The sequence below is a fragment of the Centroberyx gerrardi genome, chromosome 15, assembly GCF_048128805.1.
Source record: "Centroberyx gerrardi isolate f3 chromosome 15, fCenGer3.hap1.cur.20231027, whole genome shotgun sequence".
Classification (NCBI taxonomy): Eukaryota; Metazoa; Chordata; class Actinopteri; order Beryciformes; family Berycidae; genus Centroberyx; species Centroberyx gerrardi.
The window spans coordinates 27,575,193-27,592,183 of NC_136011.1; the positions used below are offsets into that span (position 1 = coordinate 27,575,193).

General features: G+C 39.8%; 2 protein-coding genes and 1 pseudogene across 2 annotated transcripts; all 3 read right to left on the reverse strand.

Moving 5' to 3' along the window:
* LOC144542355 (uncharacterized) lies at nucleotides 1-2,948 on the reverse strand. Its single transcript, XM_078288642.1, has 3 exons — nucleotides 2,769-2,948; nucleotides 1,923-2,110; nucleotides 1-559 (listed from the first exon to the last, which is right to left on the reverse strand). Exons 1-3 carry the CDS (start codon nucleotides 2,946-2,948, stop codon nucleotides 1-3), a joined length of 927 nt encoding a protein of 308 aa, XP_078144768.1.
* A 2,481-nt stretch (nucleotides 2,949-5,429) lies between these two features.
* Nucleotides 5,430-11,595, reverse strand: LOC144542356 (G-protein coupled receptor 4-like; annotated as a pseudogene).
* A 2,329-nt stretch (nucleotides 11,596-13,924) lies between these two features.
* Nucleotides 13,925-16,604, reverse strand: LOC144542357 (G-protein coupled receptor 4-like). The gene is made up of 3 exons (XM_078288643.1): nucleotides 16,419-16,604; nucleotides 15,477-15,664; nucleotides 13,925-14,486 (listed from the first exon to the last, which is right to left on the reverse strand). Exons 1-3 carry the CDS (start codon nucleotides 16,602-16,604, stop codon nucleotides 13,925-13,927), a joined length of 936 nt encoding a protein of 311 aa, XP_078144769.1.
* Between the last annotated feature and the right edge of the window lie 387 nt (nucleotides 16,605-16,991).

Consider the following 16,991-nt stretch of genomic DNA (forward strand, 5'->3'; position numbering starts at 1 on the left):
CTACACGGAGCTGACCCTCACTGTGGTATCATCATTCACGGTGTTGATCTGTCCCTGCTCTTGCTCTCTGGTCATCCTGCACCGACACAGGCAGGCCAGCAGCTTGTCTACGGCTCCTTTCCTCATGAAAACATACAGAACCAAGTCCACAAGAGGACTGAGCCGAATGAAGATGCGACGTAGGTTGGATGTAGGATGAAAAATGAGGCCATTTGAACTTGTTGCTACCGCCAGGAAGAAAATGATCATGGGCAGGAACAGCAGTGTGTAGTTAAGCAGCACCAGAACCAAGACTCCCACGATTCGCCATTTCTCCTCAGGGGGGACAGAGATGGAAGCAGACAGAGCTTTGAGAGTCCCGGCCAGGAAGAAGATGAGCAGGGGGAAGGGGAGGAGGAGGAAGATGGAGAGGAGGATCGTTATGCCCAAGAAGTCCATCACAAAATAGTTGACAATGATGAGGACGATGTAGAAGGCCCAGACCATGAAGGAGACCACCAGAGAGAACTTGATGGTGCGTCTGAAGCGGTACCACAGTGGGCAGGCGATGACCAAATACCTGTAATGATAGATAGATAGATAGATAGATAGATAGATAGATAGATAGATAGATAGATAGACAGATAGATAGATAGATAGATAGATAGATAGATAGATAGATAGACAGACAGACAGACAGACAGACAGATAGATAGATAGATAGATAGATAGATAGATAGATAGACAGACAGACAGACAGACAGACAGACAGACAGACAGACAGATAGACAGACAGACAGACAGACAGATAGATAGATAGATAGATAGATAGATAGATAGACAGACAGACAGACAGACAGACAGACAGACAGACAGATAGATAGATAGATAGATAGATAGATAGATAGACAGATAGATAGATAGATAGATAGATAGATAGATAGATAGATAGATAGATAGAAAGTATGTCTGAATGATATATTGTTTCAGCATTGTTATTGTGAAGTATGCAGTGTAAGGCAACTGGCCCATCAGTCACGTCCAGGTTTTCTTTTAGACATTTTTTTTGCCGGCCAACATGGCTGGTAAGATTTCAGGATTCTGGACAAGCAGAACATTTAGTGGACGCATGTTTTAAATAGGTTAGAAAACATTTAAATAGCAATACACAATACAAACCAAATGCAGTGATCCAACAAATGCTTTTAAAAGGGGCCTAAAAACCTTCCTTTTTAACAGAGCCTTTCCTTAACTTTGTGTTGTTGTCTTTTTATCTCTTTGTTTTTATGCATTGTCTATAAACCTTTCCTTTTTAATCAGGCCTTTTTTTCCCTTTGTGTTGCTTTTAATGATCTTTGCTGTTGGTTCATTTTATCTGTTTTTATGCATCTGTTTTTTTTACTCTGTAGCACTTTGAGATTTACTTGTCATGAAAAGTGCATTACAAGTTAAATGTAGTATTATTATTATTACTTACTTATTATTACTTACTATTATTACTCGTACTTTCAAGCTTGACAGTAAATACAACTCGTCGTGAATTCAAGTAGTTTTTAGTCTGAAATAACAAAACACACCCTGAAACAAAAGTAGCTTTTTTGGTGACTATTTGTAAAACCAAGTGGTGCAGAGCTAGAGGAGAATATTCAGTTATGTAATTCATATTGTAATGTAACGTTGTGAAAAAGTTGTTGTATATGTGTGACACCTAAATGTTCAACAAAGAGTGAGAATGTCACATCTTGGCATCTTGGGTATCATGTAAAATTCAACTTTCCCATTTGTGTTTACCACTTTATTGGGCTCTTCAAATGCGCTCTAGCCCTAATTACAATATTTCTGACAGGATTTGAACGCAGCATAGAAATAGATAGATAGATAGATAGATAGATAGATAGATAGATGCTTAGGAAACACACAAACACACACAGATGGTTAGCTACCTTTCCAGGGCTACACACACCATGAAGCCAACACTGGCCATCACCCCAATATCGTAGATAATATTAGAGAAAACAGAGTGGGTGACTCCCCAGGGTGCTGCCTCCCGGACGGCCATGCAGCAGAACTGGATGAGGTCGGAGACGAGGAGGTTGATGACGTAGATCGGTGCAACCTGGCCGTCTCGCACCTACAGGAACAGTGGTAGAAATAATTGAATGACCTGAGAAAGTAGAAATAAATGTATTTGAATTAATCAATTAAAAAGAATGAATCAATGAGTAAATAAAAGATTGGAGGAATGACAGAATGCACAAATAAATGAATGAATGCATAGATGTGTAGATGAAATAATGGTTGAACAAAGACACAAATAAATGAAATACGTGAATCAAGGCTTGGATGAAACAATAAGCAGAAGTTGACAGAATAAAGATGATTTAATAAAATGCTACACTGTAGTGCTTAACAGGGCCGACACGGTGGATCAGTGGTTAGCACTGTTTCCTCACAGGAGGAAGGACGCAGGTTTGATTCCCTGCCCTGCTGTGAGGAGTTTGCATGTTCTCCCTGTCACAGCGGAGGTTTCCTCCTACATTTCAAAGTCATGCAAGTCAGGTGGATTAGACACTAAATTGCCTGCAGCTATGAATCTACTAGGAAAGGCTCCAGTCTGTAGTGAATCAGAAAAGGAATAAGCAGGCACAAAATAAATGAATGTGGTGCCTTAAAAGTACTGAATCACCTTTCATTGCCTATAGATAAATAATAGAAAGACTGATAGACAAAGATAGACTGATAGACAGGTACACAGACAAATTAATAGATTTCAATCATAATTATTGTACCAGGGAAACCAGAGCATAGATGGCCAGCAAGGTCAAAGGAAGGCCGATGGAGATGACGATCCATGCCGTCACACGTAAGGCGGTTGAGAAGTCATCATATACATAGTCATCATAGTCATCATAGTCATCATAGTGTATATAGTCGTACTCTAAGGTTGTGTTGTTGTACAAAGCTTCCATTCTTCAGAGTGAGACCTGTTGTTGGGGACAGCAGGTCAGGGAAAGGTGGAGGGTTTCTTAGCCTCTACTCAACACTTCTCTTACTACCTCCACTACTGCTACTGCTACCAGAGACATAGTGCTCCCCAAATTGTTGAGGAGACATAAGTTCACATAAACTTGTCCACACTGCTAAACAATAAATAATAAAACCACAGAAGAAAGGGACTTGGCATCTAGGCGACAGCTGCACTTTCTAATACAGCGTTCTTGTGGAAGGAACTTAAGACATGAGGAAGAGGAAACTAAAGTTGTTTACTGAGGTGCAATGCTATGGCAAATTAGAATAATCATGAATAAATAATAAATACCAGAAAAGGAATAGCAAGAAAAAAGGTTAGTTTTATATCTGAGAGATGTCGGATATCAAATCATAAAGGGAGCATGTGGCCCCTCAGGCTGAATAGACATCATGCTATTCACTACTGTTAATACTACTGTTACTACTACAAATAACAATAACAGTGATAATGAATTTAGGCATTCATTAAAAGCAGAATTGATATATGAATGAAACAGGCATATACAGCAGGACTAAAATAGGTAAATAAGAACAAACTACACATAAGCCTATCTATAAAAAATATGTTCTAAGAAGTGACCACATGAAATTTCTTGTACGCTAAATAATAAAAGATAAATGTACGTTTTGAAAGCTGCTGGACCACAACCTGAATGTGTTGCATCTGCCAAGGTCCGCTGTTTCTTCATCTGCATCCAAACAGCCAACCTTCAGTTATAGTGTGAATAATCCCCCACAGCAGCTTCCTAGTTATCTACATCTTCTTCTGATGAGCAGATAACAGCTTCTTTGGTAATACTTACAGAAATAGATTTAACATGCATTTCCTGCAATAAAGGACACACTGACACTTGATTTCATCATGTCCATCTTCCTCTGGTACTTGTACTAAAAATCCTCCTGTCATGTTTAGAAAAGAAACACAAAGTTTGTACCTTTTCTCCCTGGCTCTCAGTTCTTTACCTAGCACTTCTGTATCATACAGGATTACTCTGAGGTCACAGGAATATCTTTATTGATCTGTTTTATTGACAGTGCGGCTCTGACCATAGCAACCTAAACTAAACTAAAAACTAAAATAAATGAAACTAAACTGAACGAACATAGATGGATAATGATCCAAGCAACAAAATGAGACAAGAAGTTAAAAATGTATTTCAAACATTTCCTGGTAAATTTCCTGCTGATGCAACACTGCTGCTTTCTAGAGTCGTCACAAAAAGCTGCTCTGTGTATCACTGCCTCAAGAAGAGTTGACTGCAATTAAATCACATTGCTCACTACTTCCCATGCTGAGACATCAAATATAAAAATTAGCTGGTATTAAATCATATGTTAGTAACAGGGGTTATGCAAGGCTGTGCTGTTATCAGTATTACCTGCTATTGAAACTACTGTGGCTGAACTCTGGCTATGAACTCAGACACCATGTGTCCTGTGTCAAGAGGCTACAGGATAATACTGATAGAATTCAGCTTACTGTGGCTTACAGTTTAAGACAGGCTGTGTTTACAATGCTAAAACCATTCCAATGAACAAGGAGAAATTTATCTGCATCAAGCTTTATTTTTAAAAAAAATAGAGGATAATAATAATAATAATATCTATTTACAGATACAGAATTACAACTTGGTTTACTATATAAAATTTAAATGTGAGCAATAATTAAAAACATAAACAGTAAATGCAGAAGAATGGGCCTAGCTTTATCTTATCAGCAGGTCTTAGAGCCTCAGAGCCTGATGGAGGAAGCTCCGTCTCCCTTAGTCTTCAACCTAGACTGTGGAACAACTGAAAGAGCCTGAGGATCTCAGGCTGCCCATAAGGGGTTAAAAGCTCAGAGATATAGCTATACACTTGTCCATAATGTGCTTTAAACGTGTTCAATAAGATTTTAAAATGAATCCCAAATTGCATTAGGAGCCAATGAAGTGAAGCTAAAATAGAGGTAATAAGCTGTCTCTTCTTAGTTCCTGTTCAGAGTCTGACTGCAGCATTATGGACTCACTGTAATCTGGATCTACTCTGCTGAGTGAGACAGGTGCACAGGGAGTTACAATAATCCAGATGTGACAAAATAAAAGCATGGAGAGCAGTTCCCAGGTGATTAAAAGACCAAATTTCATATCATTCGGACTTGTGATGTTAAAATGTTCAATTTTGACGTGTAATTGTAGCACCCACTCTTGGGCTAATCAGTGTAATTATGAAGATGCTGGAACACAGGGATGAGATTTAAATTTAAACCCCCCTGGACAAAAATTGCTCCCTTTCCTCTGCTCTCAGGTCTCACACTAACAGTTATCAGTGACTCTACTCTAGGTGGTGGGCGGCTCCTCCCATCTCTTCTCTTCACCTCCTCTTTTCCCTCCATCTCTTCCCCCTCCCTCCCCCTTCTCTCTCTCCCTCTCCTCCTCTTCCTACACGGAGCTGACCCTCACTGTGGTATCGTCATTCACGGTGTTGATCTGTCCCTGCTCTTGCTCTCTGGTCATCCTGCACCGACACAGGCAGGCCAGCAGCTTGTCTACGGCTCCTTTCCTCATGAAAACATACAGAACCAAGTCCACAAGAGGACTGAGCTGGATGAAGATGAGACACAGGCTAGGATGAAAAATGGGGCCATTTGACATTGTTGGTGCCACTGTTGCACTCATGAACCTCAGAACTGGACTCAGAGTGGCATATTTTGTGAATGGTGTTTATTCTGAAAATAACAATTAAATGGTGAAGTGAGTCGGCTGGTAGCTGGTAATATAGTTCTCTCTCTGCTGATAACTGCCAACTGACAAACAAATACTGTACAAGTCATTGTGATTACTAATACAGAAATAATCAAAATATCAACAATAGAATTTTATAATTACATTAGATTCATAAAACATCCCTGAATTACACTAACCTATTCAATCTCTGTATAAAATATCCAAAAACGATCATTCTCTAATGTAATAATGTTTCTACAAATAAATAACAATGTAACTCTACACTTTCATTCATAAAAACTGATTCACTACGTATTTACAACGGATGTCCGCCCTGCGCCCTGTTACCATGGCGACGGTCTAAACACTAGTACAGCTGATCGGATGTTGGCGTCAGCGATCGCCAAAATGAACCCATACTCTGGCTTCCCTTCAAGTTAAAATCATCCGATAAAACAGCACACACAAACCCAAACAAGTAACACATGGCGGTGAGTCAACCCAACCCTACATTTAACTCCAAATATTATTTGAAGTGGCAACACGAGCGGCAAATAGCGATCGTTTGCTAGAAATTGAAAAGCAAGAAAAAGGTTAGTGTTATATCTGAGAGATGTCGGATATCAAATCTCTAAAGGAGGATGTGGCCCCTCAGGCTGAATAGGCATGATGCTAGTCACTACTGTTAATACTACTGTTACTACTACTATTGTAAAAAAAAAAAAGTAATACTAATAATGATCATAATAATTATGAAGTTACACCTTAATTAAAAGCAGACTTGAAAAAGGTATAAAACAGGCATAAAGGACTAAAATAGGTAAAAAGAACAAACTACATGTAAGCTTATCTATAAAAAATGTGTTCTAAGAAATTGACCACATGAAATTCAATGTATGCTGAATAATAAAAGATAATTTTATAGTTTGAAAGCTGCTGGACCACAACCCAATGTGTTGCATCTGCCAAGGTCCGCTGTTTCTTCACCTGCATCCAAACAGCCAACCTTCAGTTATAGTGTGAAAAATCCCCCACAGCAGCTTCCTAGTTATCTACATCTTCTTCTAATGAACAGATAACAGCTTCTTTGCTAGGACTTGTCAGATGTGACATTTCCTGCAATAAGAGAAACGATGATGATTGATTCGATCATGTCCATCTTCCTCTGGTACTTGTACTAAAAATCCTCCTGTCATGTTTAACAAAGTTTGTACCTTTTCTCCCTGGCTCTCAGTTCTTTACCTAGCACTTCTGTATCATACAGGATTACTCTGAGGTCACAGGAATATCTTTATTGATCTGTTTTTTGGCGCTGTGGCTCTGACCATAGAAACTAATGCCTACCATACATTAGAAGACATTTACTCTGACACTGTCTCACATTTTACAACAATTTGTCTCAAGTCATGAGTTGTTAGTCCTAGAGCTGCTCACATTTTAAGATTCTGTTAAGACTGAGAATCATGCAGCATCACGTTAAAAGACTCCAGCAGGATTTTTCAGAGATTTGGAACTAATTCCTTGCTTGCATCACACAGGTTTTCAGTGCATGTGAAGGATTATACAGGCTCAAAACACTGATAATGGACTATGATGTTTGAGTGTGAATGAAGCTACAGCATCCCCCTCCTTCACCATCTACACACACACACACACACACACACAGCCTACAACAAACCACACATGCACAGCACTCAAGAGAGAGAGATAAAGAGAGAGATAAACTCTGGTTTACTCCACAGCTCCACCAGTTTCTCCTCCAGTTTGACGGTCCAACGGAACCGGGATTTACGCTTCCCCGCCAGCATCGCCGTGTTTCCTCCTCTGTCTGTCTGTAGAGCCTTGTCACCTGTCACCACAGGTGTGGATGTCAGCCAAAGACAGCGCTCCTATTGGCTGTTCAAACAGCGAGGGAGGAGACAAGCTAGTTTTAAAAATAATGAAAAGCTACTGAATGGGTCGGGAGGAGCTTCGATTCGGTGCGAGTTTGACAGGTGAAAACAACAACAGGGCTGCCCGCATGTGTGCCTATTTGTTTATATCATTATGTCTCAAAAAAAATCTCCACGTATCATACGTTAGCTTCAGGATAGCTTATAGGGTCTGAAATTTCTTATTGCAGGTTTAAGATAATATTAAACATGTTTGATTTTGTTGTAAGAAAAAGACTGCATTAAGATTAATAATAATAATAATGACGAGCTTTATTTAAAGATACAAAATTACAAACAAGTAAACGTGGTTTACAAGATGAAGTAAAAAATATGAGCAGTAATTAATAACATAAACAGTAAATGCAGAAGAATGGGCCTAGCTTTATCTTATCAGCAGGTCTTAGAGCCTCAGAGCCTGATGGAGGAAGCTCCGTCTCCCTTAGTCTTCAACCTAGACTGTGGAACAACTGAAAGAGCCTGAGGATCTCAGGCTGCCCATAAGGGGTTAAAAGCTCAGAGATATAGCTATACACTTGTCCAAAATGTGCTTTAAAGGTGTTCAATAAGATTTTAAAATGAATCCCAAATTGCATTAGGAGCCAATGAAGTGAAGCTAAAATAGAGGTAATAAGCTGTCTCTTCTTAGTTCCTGTTCAGAGTCTGACTGCAGCATTATGGACTCACTGTAATCTGGATCTACTCTGCTGAGTGAGACAGGTGCACAGGGAGTTACAATAATCCACATGTGACAAAATAAAAGCATGGAGAGCAGTTCCCAGGTGATTAAAAGACCAAATTTAATATCATTCGGCTTGTGATGTTAAAATATTCAGTTTTGATGTGTAATTGTAGCACCCACTCTTGGGCTAATCAGTGTAATTATGAAGATGCTGGAACACAGGGATGAGATTTTGTCAAAATCCAATTGTCCCTGGAGAAAAAAATGTACTCTACTCTCACAGTTATCAGTGACTCTACTCTAGGTGGTGGGAGGCTCCTCCCATCTCTTCTCTTCACCTCTTCTTTTCCCTCCATCTCTTCCCCCTCCCTCCCCCTTCTCTCTCTCCCTGTCCTCCTCTTCCTACACGGAGCTGACCCTCACTGTGGTATCATCATTCACGGTGTTGATCTGTCCCTGCTCTTGCTCTCTGGTCATCCTGCACCGACACAGGCAGGCCAGCAGCTTGTCTACGGCTCCTTTCCTCATGAAAACATACAGAACCAAGTCCACAAGAGGACTGAACTGGACGAAGATGAGACACAGGCTAGGATGAAAAATCAGACCATTCCAATCTGTTGCTACCGCCAGGAACAAAATGATTGTGGGCAGGAACAGCAGTGTGTAGTTAAGCAGCACCAGAACCAAGACTCCCACGATTCGCCGTTTCTCCTCAGGGGGGACAGAGATGGAAGCAGACAGAGCTTTGAGAGTCCCAGCCAGGAAGAAGATGAGCAGGGGGAAGGGGAGGAGGAGGAAGATGGAGCTGAAGATGAGCGACAAGCGACTCCCAAAATAGTTGACAATGATGAGAACGATGGAGAAGGCCCAGACCATGAAGGAGACCACCAGAGAGAACTTGATGGTGCGTCTGAAGCGGTACCACAGTGGGCAGGCGATGACCAAATACCTGTAATGATAGATAGATGGATAGATAGATAGATAGATAGATAGATAGATAGATAGATAGATAGATAGATAGATAGATAGATAGTAGGGCTGAATGATATACATATTGTTTCAACATCATTATCATCAAGGACGCAGTGTAAGGCAACTGGCCCATCAGTCACATCCAGAGTTTCTTTTAGACATGCAAATGCAGTGATCCAACAAATGCATTATATTCAAAAATCAGGTCAACAGAAAGGAAACTTTATGTATTGCTGCCTTCACGCGCTCCTTGTAAGCTCGTTATTTGACCGTCATAAATACAACTCATTGTGTATATAAGTACTTTTTGCTCAGAAATAATAAAACAGACCCTCAAACAAAGCAGCTTTTTTGGTGACTATTTATAAAACCAAGTGGTACAGAGATACTTAGTGCTGCAACAGCAGAATGAAGAGGAGAATATTCAGTTATGTAATTCATATTGTAATGTAACGTTGTGAAAAAGTTGTTGTATATGTGTGACACCTAAATGTTCAACAAAGAGTGAGAATGTCACATCTTGGCATCTTGGGTATCATGTAAAATTCAACTTTCCCATTTGTGTTTACCACTTTATTGGGCTGTTCAAATACGCTCTAGCCGTAATTACAATATTTCCGACAGAATTTGAACGCAGCATAGAAATAGATAGATAGATAGATAGATAGATAGATAGATAGATAGATGCTTAGAAAACACACAAACACACAAAAATTGTTAGCTACCTTTCCAGGGCTACACACACCATGAAGCCAAGACTAGACGCCACCCCAATTGCGTAGATAACATTAGAGAAAACAGAGTGGGTGACTCCCCAGGGTGCTGCCTCCCGGACGGCCATGCAGCAGAGCTGGATGAGGTCGGAGACGAGGAGGTTGATGACGTAGATCGGAGCAACCTGGCCGTCTCGCACCTACAGGAACAGTGGTAGAAATAAATGATCTGAGAAAGTACAATTAAATGTATTTGAATGAATGAATTAAAATAATGAATTAATCAATGAGTGAGTAAAAGATTGGCGGAATGACAGAATGCACAAATAAATGAATGAATGCATAGATGTGTAGATGAAATAATGGTTGAACAAAGACAGAAATAAATGAAATACGTGAATCAAGGCTTGGATGAAACAATAAGCAGAAGTTGACAGAATAAAGATGATTTAATAAAATGCTACACTGTAGTGCTTAACAGGGCCGACACGGTGGATCAGTGGTTAGCACTGTTTCCTCACAGGAGGAAGGACGCAGGTTTGATTCCCTGCCCTGCTGTGAGGAGTTTGCATGTTCTCCCTGTCACAGCGGAGGTTTCCTCCTACATTTCAAAGTCATGCAAGTCAGGTGGATTAGACACTAAATTGCCTGTAGCTATGAATCTACTAGGAAAGGCTCCAGTCTCTAGTGAATCAGAAAAGGAATAAGCAGGCACAAAATAAATGAATGTGGTGCCTTAAAAGTACTGAATCACCTTTCATTGCCTATAGACAAATAACATAAAGTCTGATAGACAAAGATAGACTGATAGACAGGTACACAGACAAATTAATAGATTTCAATCATAATTATTGTACCAGGGAAACCAGAGCATAGATGGCCAGCAAGGTCAAAGGAAGGCCGATGGAGATGACGATCCATGCCGTCACACGTAAGGCGGTTGAGAAGTCATCATATACATAGTCATCAGAGTGTATATAGTCGTTCTCTAAGGTTGTGTTGTTGTACAAAGCTTCCATTCTTCAGAGTGAGACCTGTTGTTGGGGACAGCAGGTCAGGGAAAGGTGGAGGGTTTCTTAGCCTCTACTCAACACTTCTCTTACTACCTCCACTACTGCTACTGCTACCAGAGACATAGTGCTCCCCAAATTGTTGAGGAGACACAAGTTCACATAAACTTGTCCTCACTGCTAAACAATAGATAACATAGTTAATAAAACCACAGAAGAAAGGGACTTGGCATCTAGGCGGCAGCTGCACTTTCTAATACAGCGTTCTTGTGGAAGGAACTTAAGACATGAGGAAGAGGAAACTAAAGTTGTTTACTGAGGTGCAATGCTATGGCAAATTAGAAGCATCATGAATAAATAATAAATACCAGAAAATGAAAAGCAAGAAAAAAGGTTAGTTTTATATCTGAGAGATGTTGGATATCAAATCATAAAGGGAGCATGTGGCGAGCAGATGACGATCCATGTCGTCACACGTACAGCGGTTGAGAAGTCTTCATATACATAGTCATCATAGTCATCAGTGTGTATATAGTCGTACTCTGAGGTTGTGTTGTTGTACAAAGCTTCCATTCTTCAGAGTGAGACCTGTTGTTGGGGACAGCAGGTCAGGGAAAGGTGGAGGGTTTCTTAGCCTCTACTCAACACTTCTCTTACTACCTCCACTACTGCTTAAGACATGAGGAAGGGGAAACAGAAGTTTACCGAGGTGCAATGCTATGGCAAATTAGAATCATCATCAATACATCAAAAAATACCAGAAAATGAAAAGTAATAAAAGCAGTTAGTTTTATATCTAAGAGATGTTGGATATCAAATCTCTGATGTTAGTCACTCCTGTTAATACTACAGTTATTACAAATAATAATATGAATAAAGTTAGACATTAATTAGAAGCAGAATTGATAAAGGAATAAAACAGGTATATACAGCAGGACTAAAATAGGTAAAAAGAACAAACTACATGTAAGCCTAGAACACATGTAATGTGTTCTAAGAAATTGACCACATGAAATTCAATGTATGCTAAATAATAAAAGATAATTTTATAGTTTTGAAAGCTGCTGGACCACAACCTGAATGTGTTGCATCTGCCAAGGTCCGCTGTTTCTTCGTCTGCATCCAAACAGCCAACCTTCAGTTATAGTGTGAAAAATCCCCCACAGCAGCTTCCTATTTATCTATTTCTGCTTCTAATGAACAGATAACAGCTTCTTTGCTAGAACTTGTCAGATGTGACATTTCCTGTAATAAGAGAAACGATGATGATTGATTTCATCATGTCCATCTTCCTCTGGTACTTGTACAAAAAATCCTCCTGTCATGTTTAGAAAAGAAACACAAAGTTTGTACCTTTTTTCCCTGGATCTTACTTCTTTACCTAGCACTTCTGTATCATACAGGATTACTCTGAGGTCACAGGAATATCTTTATTGATCTGTTTTATTGACAGTGCGGCTCTGACCATAGCAACCTAAACTAAACTAAAAACTAAAATAAATGAAACGAACATAGATGGATAATGATCCAAGCAACAAAATGAGACAAGAAGTTAAAAATGTATTTCAAACATTTCCTGGTAAATTTCCTGCTGATGCAACACTGCTGCTTTCTAGAGTCGTCACAAAAAGCTGCTCTGTGTATCACTGCCTCAAGAAGAGTTGACTGCAATTAAATCACATTGCTCACTATAAACTTCCCATGCTGAGACATCAAATATAAAAATGTAGCTGGTATTGAATCATATGTTAGTAACAGGGGTTATGCAAGGCTGTGCTGTTATCAGTATTACCTGCTATTGAAACTACTGTGGCTGAACTCTGGCTGTGAACTCAGACACCATGTGTCCTGTGTCAAGAGGCTACAGGATAATACTGATAGAATTCATCTTACTGGGGCTTACAGTTTAAGACAGGCTGTGTTTACAATGCTAAAACCATTCCAATGAACAAGGAGAAATTTATCTGGACCAAGCATCATTTTCAAAACAATAATAATAATAATAATAATAATAATAATAATAATAATAATAATAATAATAACAATAATAACAATAATAATAATGATGCTCTTTATTTATAGATACAGAATTACAAACAAGTAAACGTGGTTTACAACATTGAGTAAAAAATGTGAGCAATAATTAAAAACATAAACAGTAAATGCAGAAGAATGGGCCTAGCTTTATCTTATCAGCAGGTCTTAGAGCCTCAGAGCCTGATGGAGGAAGCTCCGTCTCCCTTAGTCTTCAACCTAGACTGTGGAACAACTGAAAGAGCCTGAGGATCTCAGGCTGCCCATAAGGGGTTAAAAGCTCAGAGATATAGCTATACACTTGTCCATAATGTGCTTTAAAGATGTTTAATAAGATTTTAAAATGAATCCCAAATTGCATTAGGAGCCAATGAAGTGAAGCTAAAATAGAGGTAATAAGCTGTCTCTTCTTAGTTCCTGTTCAGAGTCTGACTGCAGCATTATGGACTCACTGTAATCTGGATCTACTCTGTTGAGTGAGACAGGTGCACAGGGAGTTACAATAATCCAGATGTGACAAAATAAAAGCATGGAGAGCAGTTCCCAGGTGATTAAAAGACCAAATTTCATATCATGTGATCTTGTGATGTTAAAATATTCAATTTTGACGTGTAATTGTAGCACCCACTCTTGGGCTAATCAGTGTAATTATGAAGATGCTGGAACACAGGGATGAGATTTAAATTTAAACCCCCCTGGACAAAAATTGCTCCCTTTAACTCTACTCTCAGGTGTCACATTCCCAACAGTTATCAGTGACTCTACTCTAGGTGGTGGGAGGCTCCTCCCATCTCTTCTCTTCACCTCCTCTTTTCCCTCCATCTCTTCCCCCTCCCTCCCCCTTCTCTCTCTCCCTCTCCTCCTCTTCCTACACGGAGCTGACCCTCACTGTGGTATCGTCATTCACGGTGTTGCTCTGTCCCTGCTCTTGCTCTCTGGTCATCCTGCACCGACACAGGCAGGCCAGCAGCTTGTCTACGGCTCCTTTCCTCATGAAAACATACAGAACCAAGTCCACAAGAGGACTGAACTGGACGAAGGTGAAACACTGGTCATAATTAAAAGTGAGGCCAGTCCAATTTGTCCCTTCTGCCACAAACCAAATGATCAGGGGCAGGAACAGCAGTGTGTAGTTAAGCAGCACCAGAACCAAGACTCCCACGATTCGCCGCTTCTCCTCAGGGGGGACAGAGATGGAAGCAGACAGAGCTTTGAGAGTCCCAGCCAGGAAGAAGATGAGCAGGGGGAAGGGGAGGAGAAGGGAGATGGAAAGGAAGAGGGATTCGCCCAATGTACTTAATCTCAACATCACAAAGTAGGTGACAATGAGGTGAACAATGGAGAAGGCCCAGACCATGAAGGAGACCACCAGAGAGAACTTGATGGTGCGTCTGAAGCGGTACCACAGTGGGCAGGCGATGACCAAATACCTGTAATAGATAGATAGATAGATAAATAGATAGATAGATAGATAGATAGATAGATAGATAGATAGATAGATAGTAGGGCTGAATGATATACATATTGTTTCAACATCATTATCATCAAGGACGCAGTGTAAGGCAACTGGCCCATCAGTCACATCCAGAGTTTCTTTTAGACATGCAAATGCAGTGATCCAACAAATGCATTATATTCAAAAATCAGGTCAACAGAAAGGAAACTTTATGTATTGCTGCCTTCACGCGCTCCTCGTAAGCTCGTTATTTGACCGTCATAAATACAACTCATTGTGTATATAAGTACTTTTTGCTCAGAAATAATAAAGCAGACCCTCAAACAAAGCAGCTTTTTTGGTGACTATTTGTAAAACCAAGTGGTGCAGAGATACTTTGTGCTGCAGTAGCAGAATGAAGAGGAGAATATTCACATCAGTAATGTAATTGATACTGTAATAATCATAACACTCAGATGATGTTTGGAGTAGTTTTATGGTCATTTTTTTTGGCCTTTTTGGAACCAGGGTGAAATTTGTTTAACACAGAGCTGTGTTAGCAAACTTTGTGTGTGTTGTGTGGACATACCCTGACTAACTAACTCTGACCTCATTTTAATTTTTGTGTGAACTCAATTAGGCTACACTGCCTGATGGTAATATCAAATAACCAAATATCCACAAACACACCAACCATAATCATTACTAGAGTGATTCATGCTTTTCAAATGCAGCTATGGCAGTGAAAAGCTGCATATAGTGAAATTCATTTAATATTGCAAATTGCTATCTATTGCAAAAACAAAAATAATGCAATGTAATTTTTTCCCCAATATTGTTTAGACCTAATTAATAGATAGATAGATAGATAGATAGATAGATAGATAGATAGATAGATAGATAGATAGATAGATGTAGATAGTAAGATAGAAAGATAGATTAATGTATCATAAACACACAAACACACACATTGATGGTTAGCTACCTTTCCAAGGATACACACACCATGAAGCTGACACTAGCTGTTATCCCAATGTAGTGGATATGATAAGAGAAAACAGAGTGGGTGTATCCCCAGGGTGCTGCCTCCCGGACGACCAGGCAGCAGAGCTGGATGAGGTCGGAGACGAGGAGGTTGATGACGTAGATCGGAGCAACATGGCCATCTTGCACCTACAGGAACAGGAATGGTTTGAAAGAGTAAAGATAAATGTATTTGAATGAATAAATTAAAATAATGAATCAGTGAGTGAGTAAAAGATAGGAGGAATTAAATAATGCATGAATAAATGAATGAACACCATGTGGATGGTTGAATGAAGGAAAAACTTAATGGAATAGTTCACCCAAAAATTAAAATTCAGTCATTATCTACTCACCTTCATGCCAGGTGAAACTCTGGTGAAGTTTGTTTGTCCATAAAAAAATCCCGGAGCATTCCAGCAGGAAACGAGCAGAAAAAGAACCAAAAATATATCTCTTTTTGGAACTCTAAAGATCGTTCCCCAAAGACTTCAGTTTGTTTGGAGAACGCTGCTGTGAAGTTGTGCTGGGAAGCTCTGGGATTGTTTCATGGACTCTGGTGAACAAACTTCACCAGAGTTTCAAATGGCATGAGGGTGAGTAGATAATGACTGAATTTTCATTTTGGGGTGAACTATTCCTTTAATGAAGAAATACATGAATAAAGGCTTGGATGAAACAATAAGCAATGAAACAATAAGCAGTAGTTTCTTCCTACATTTCAAAGTCATGCAAGTCAGGTGTATTAGACACTGAACTGCCTGTAGGTATGAATGTTCTAGGAAAGGCTCCGGTCCCCAGTGAATCAGAAAAGGGTTAAGGGGGTACAAAATGAATGAAGGTAGTGCATTGCCTATAGATAATTAACAAAGACAGACAAGTAAATCAATCATAATTCACACACCAGGGAATACAGAGCACAGATGGCCAGCAAGGTCAAAGGAAGGCCGATGGAGACAATGATCCATGCGGTCACATGAATGGCGTTTGAAGAGACAGGCTCCAGCCAGACAACATCGTCGAGAGCCTTCAACTCAACAAAGTCATTGGTGTCATACTCTAAGATGGCGTTGTTGTACCAAGCTTCCATTCTTCAGAGTGAGACCTGTTGTTGGGGACAGCAGGTCAGGGAAAGGTGGAGGGTTTCTTAGCCTCTACTCAACACTTCTCTTACTACCTCCACTACTGCTACTGCTACCAGAGACATAGTGCTCCCCAGTACAGCGTTCTTGTGGAACGAACTTAAGACATGAGGAAGGGGGGGGGAGTTGTTTACCAAGGTGCAATGCTATGGCATCATTAGAATCACCATGAATACATCATAAATACCAGAAAATGAAAAGCAAGAAAAATGTCAGATATCAAATCTCTAAAGGAGCATGTGGCCCCTCAGGCTGAATAGGCATCATGCTAGTCACTATTACTACTGTTACTACTGCAAATTATAATAACAGTAATAATGAAGTTAAACATTCAT

Coding starts and splice junctions, on each gene's coding strand:
- LOC144542355 (XM_078288642.1), bottom strand. CDS start 2,948: ATGGAAGCTTTGTACAACAACACAACCTTAGAGTACGACTATATACAC. Junction 2,111..2,768: donor TCTATGCTCTGGTTTCCCTG/GTACAATAATTA, acceptor CTGTTCCTGTAG/GTGCGAGACGGCCAGGTTGC. Junction 560..1,922: donor GTGTGTGTAGCCCTGGAAAG/GTAGCTAACCAT, acceptor CTATCATTACAG/GTATTTGGTCATCGCCTGCC.
- LOC144542357 (XM_078288643.1), bottom strand. CDS start 16,604: ATGGAAGCTTGGTACAACAACGCCATCTTAGAGTATGACACCAATGAC. Junction 15,665..16,418: donor TCTGTGCTCTGTATTCCCTG/GTGTGTGAATTA, acceptor CTGTTCCTGTAG/GTGCAAGATGGCCATGTTGC. Junction 14,487..15,476: donor GTGTGTGTATCCTTGGAAAG/GTAGCTAACCAT, acceptor TATCTATTACAG/GTATTTGGTCATCGCCTGCC.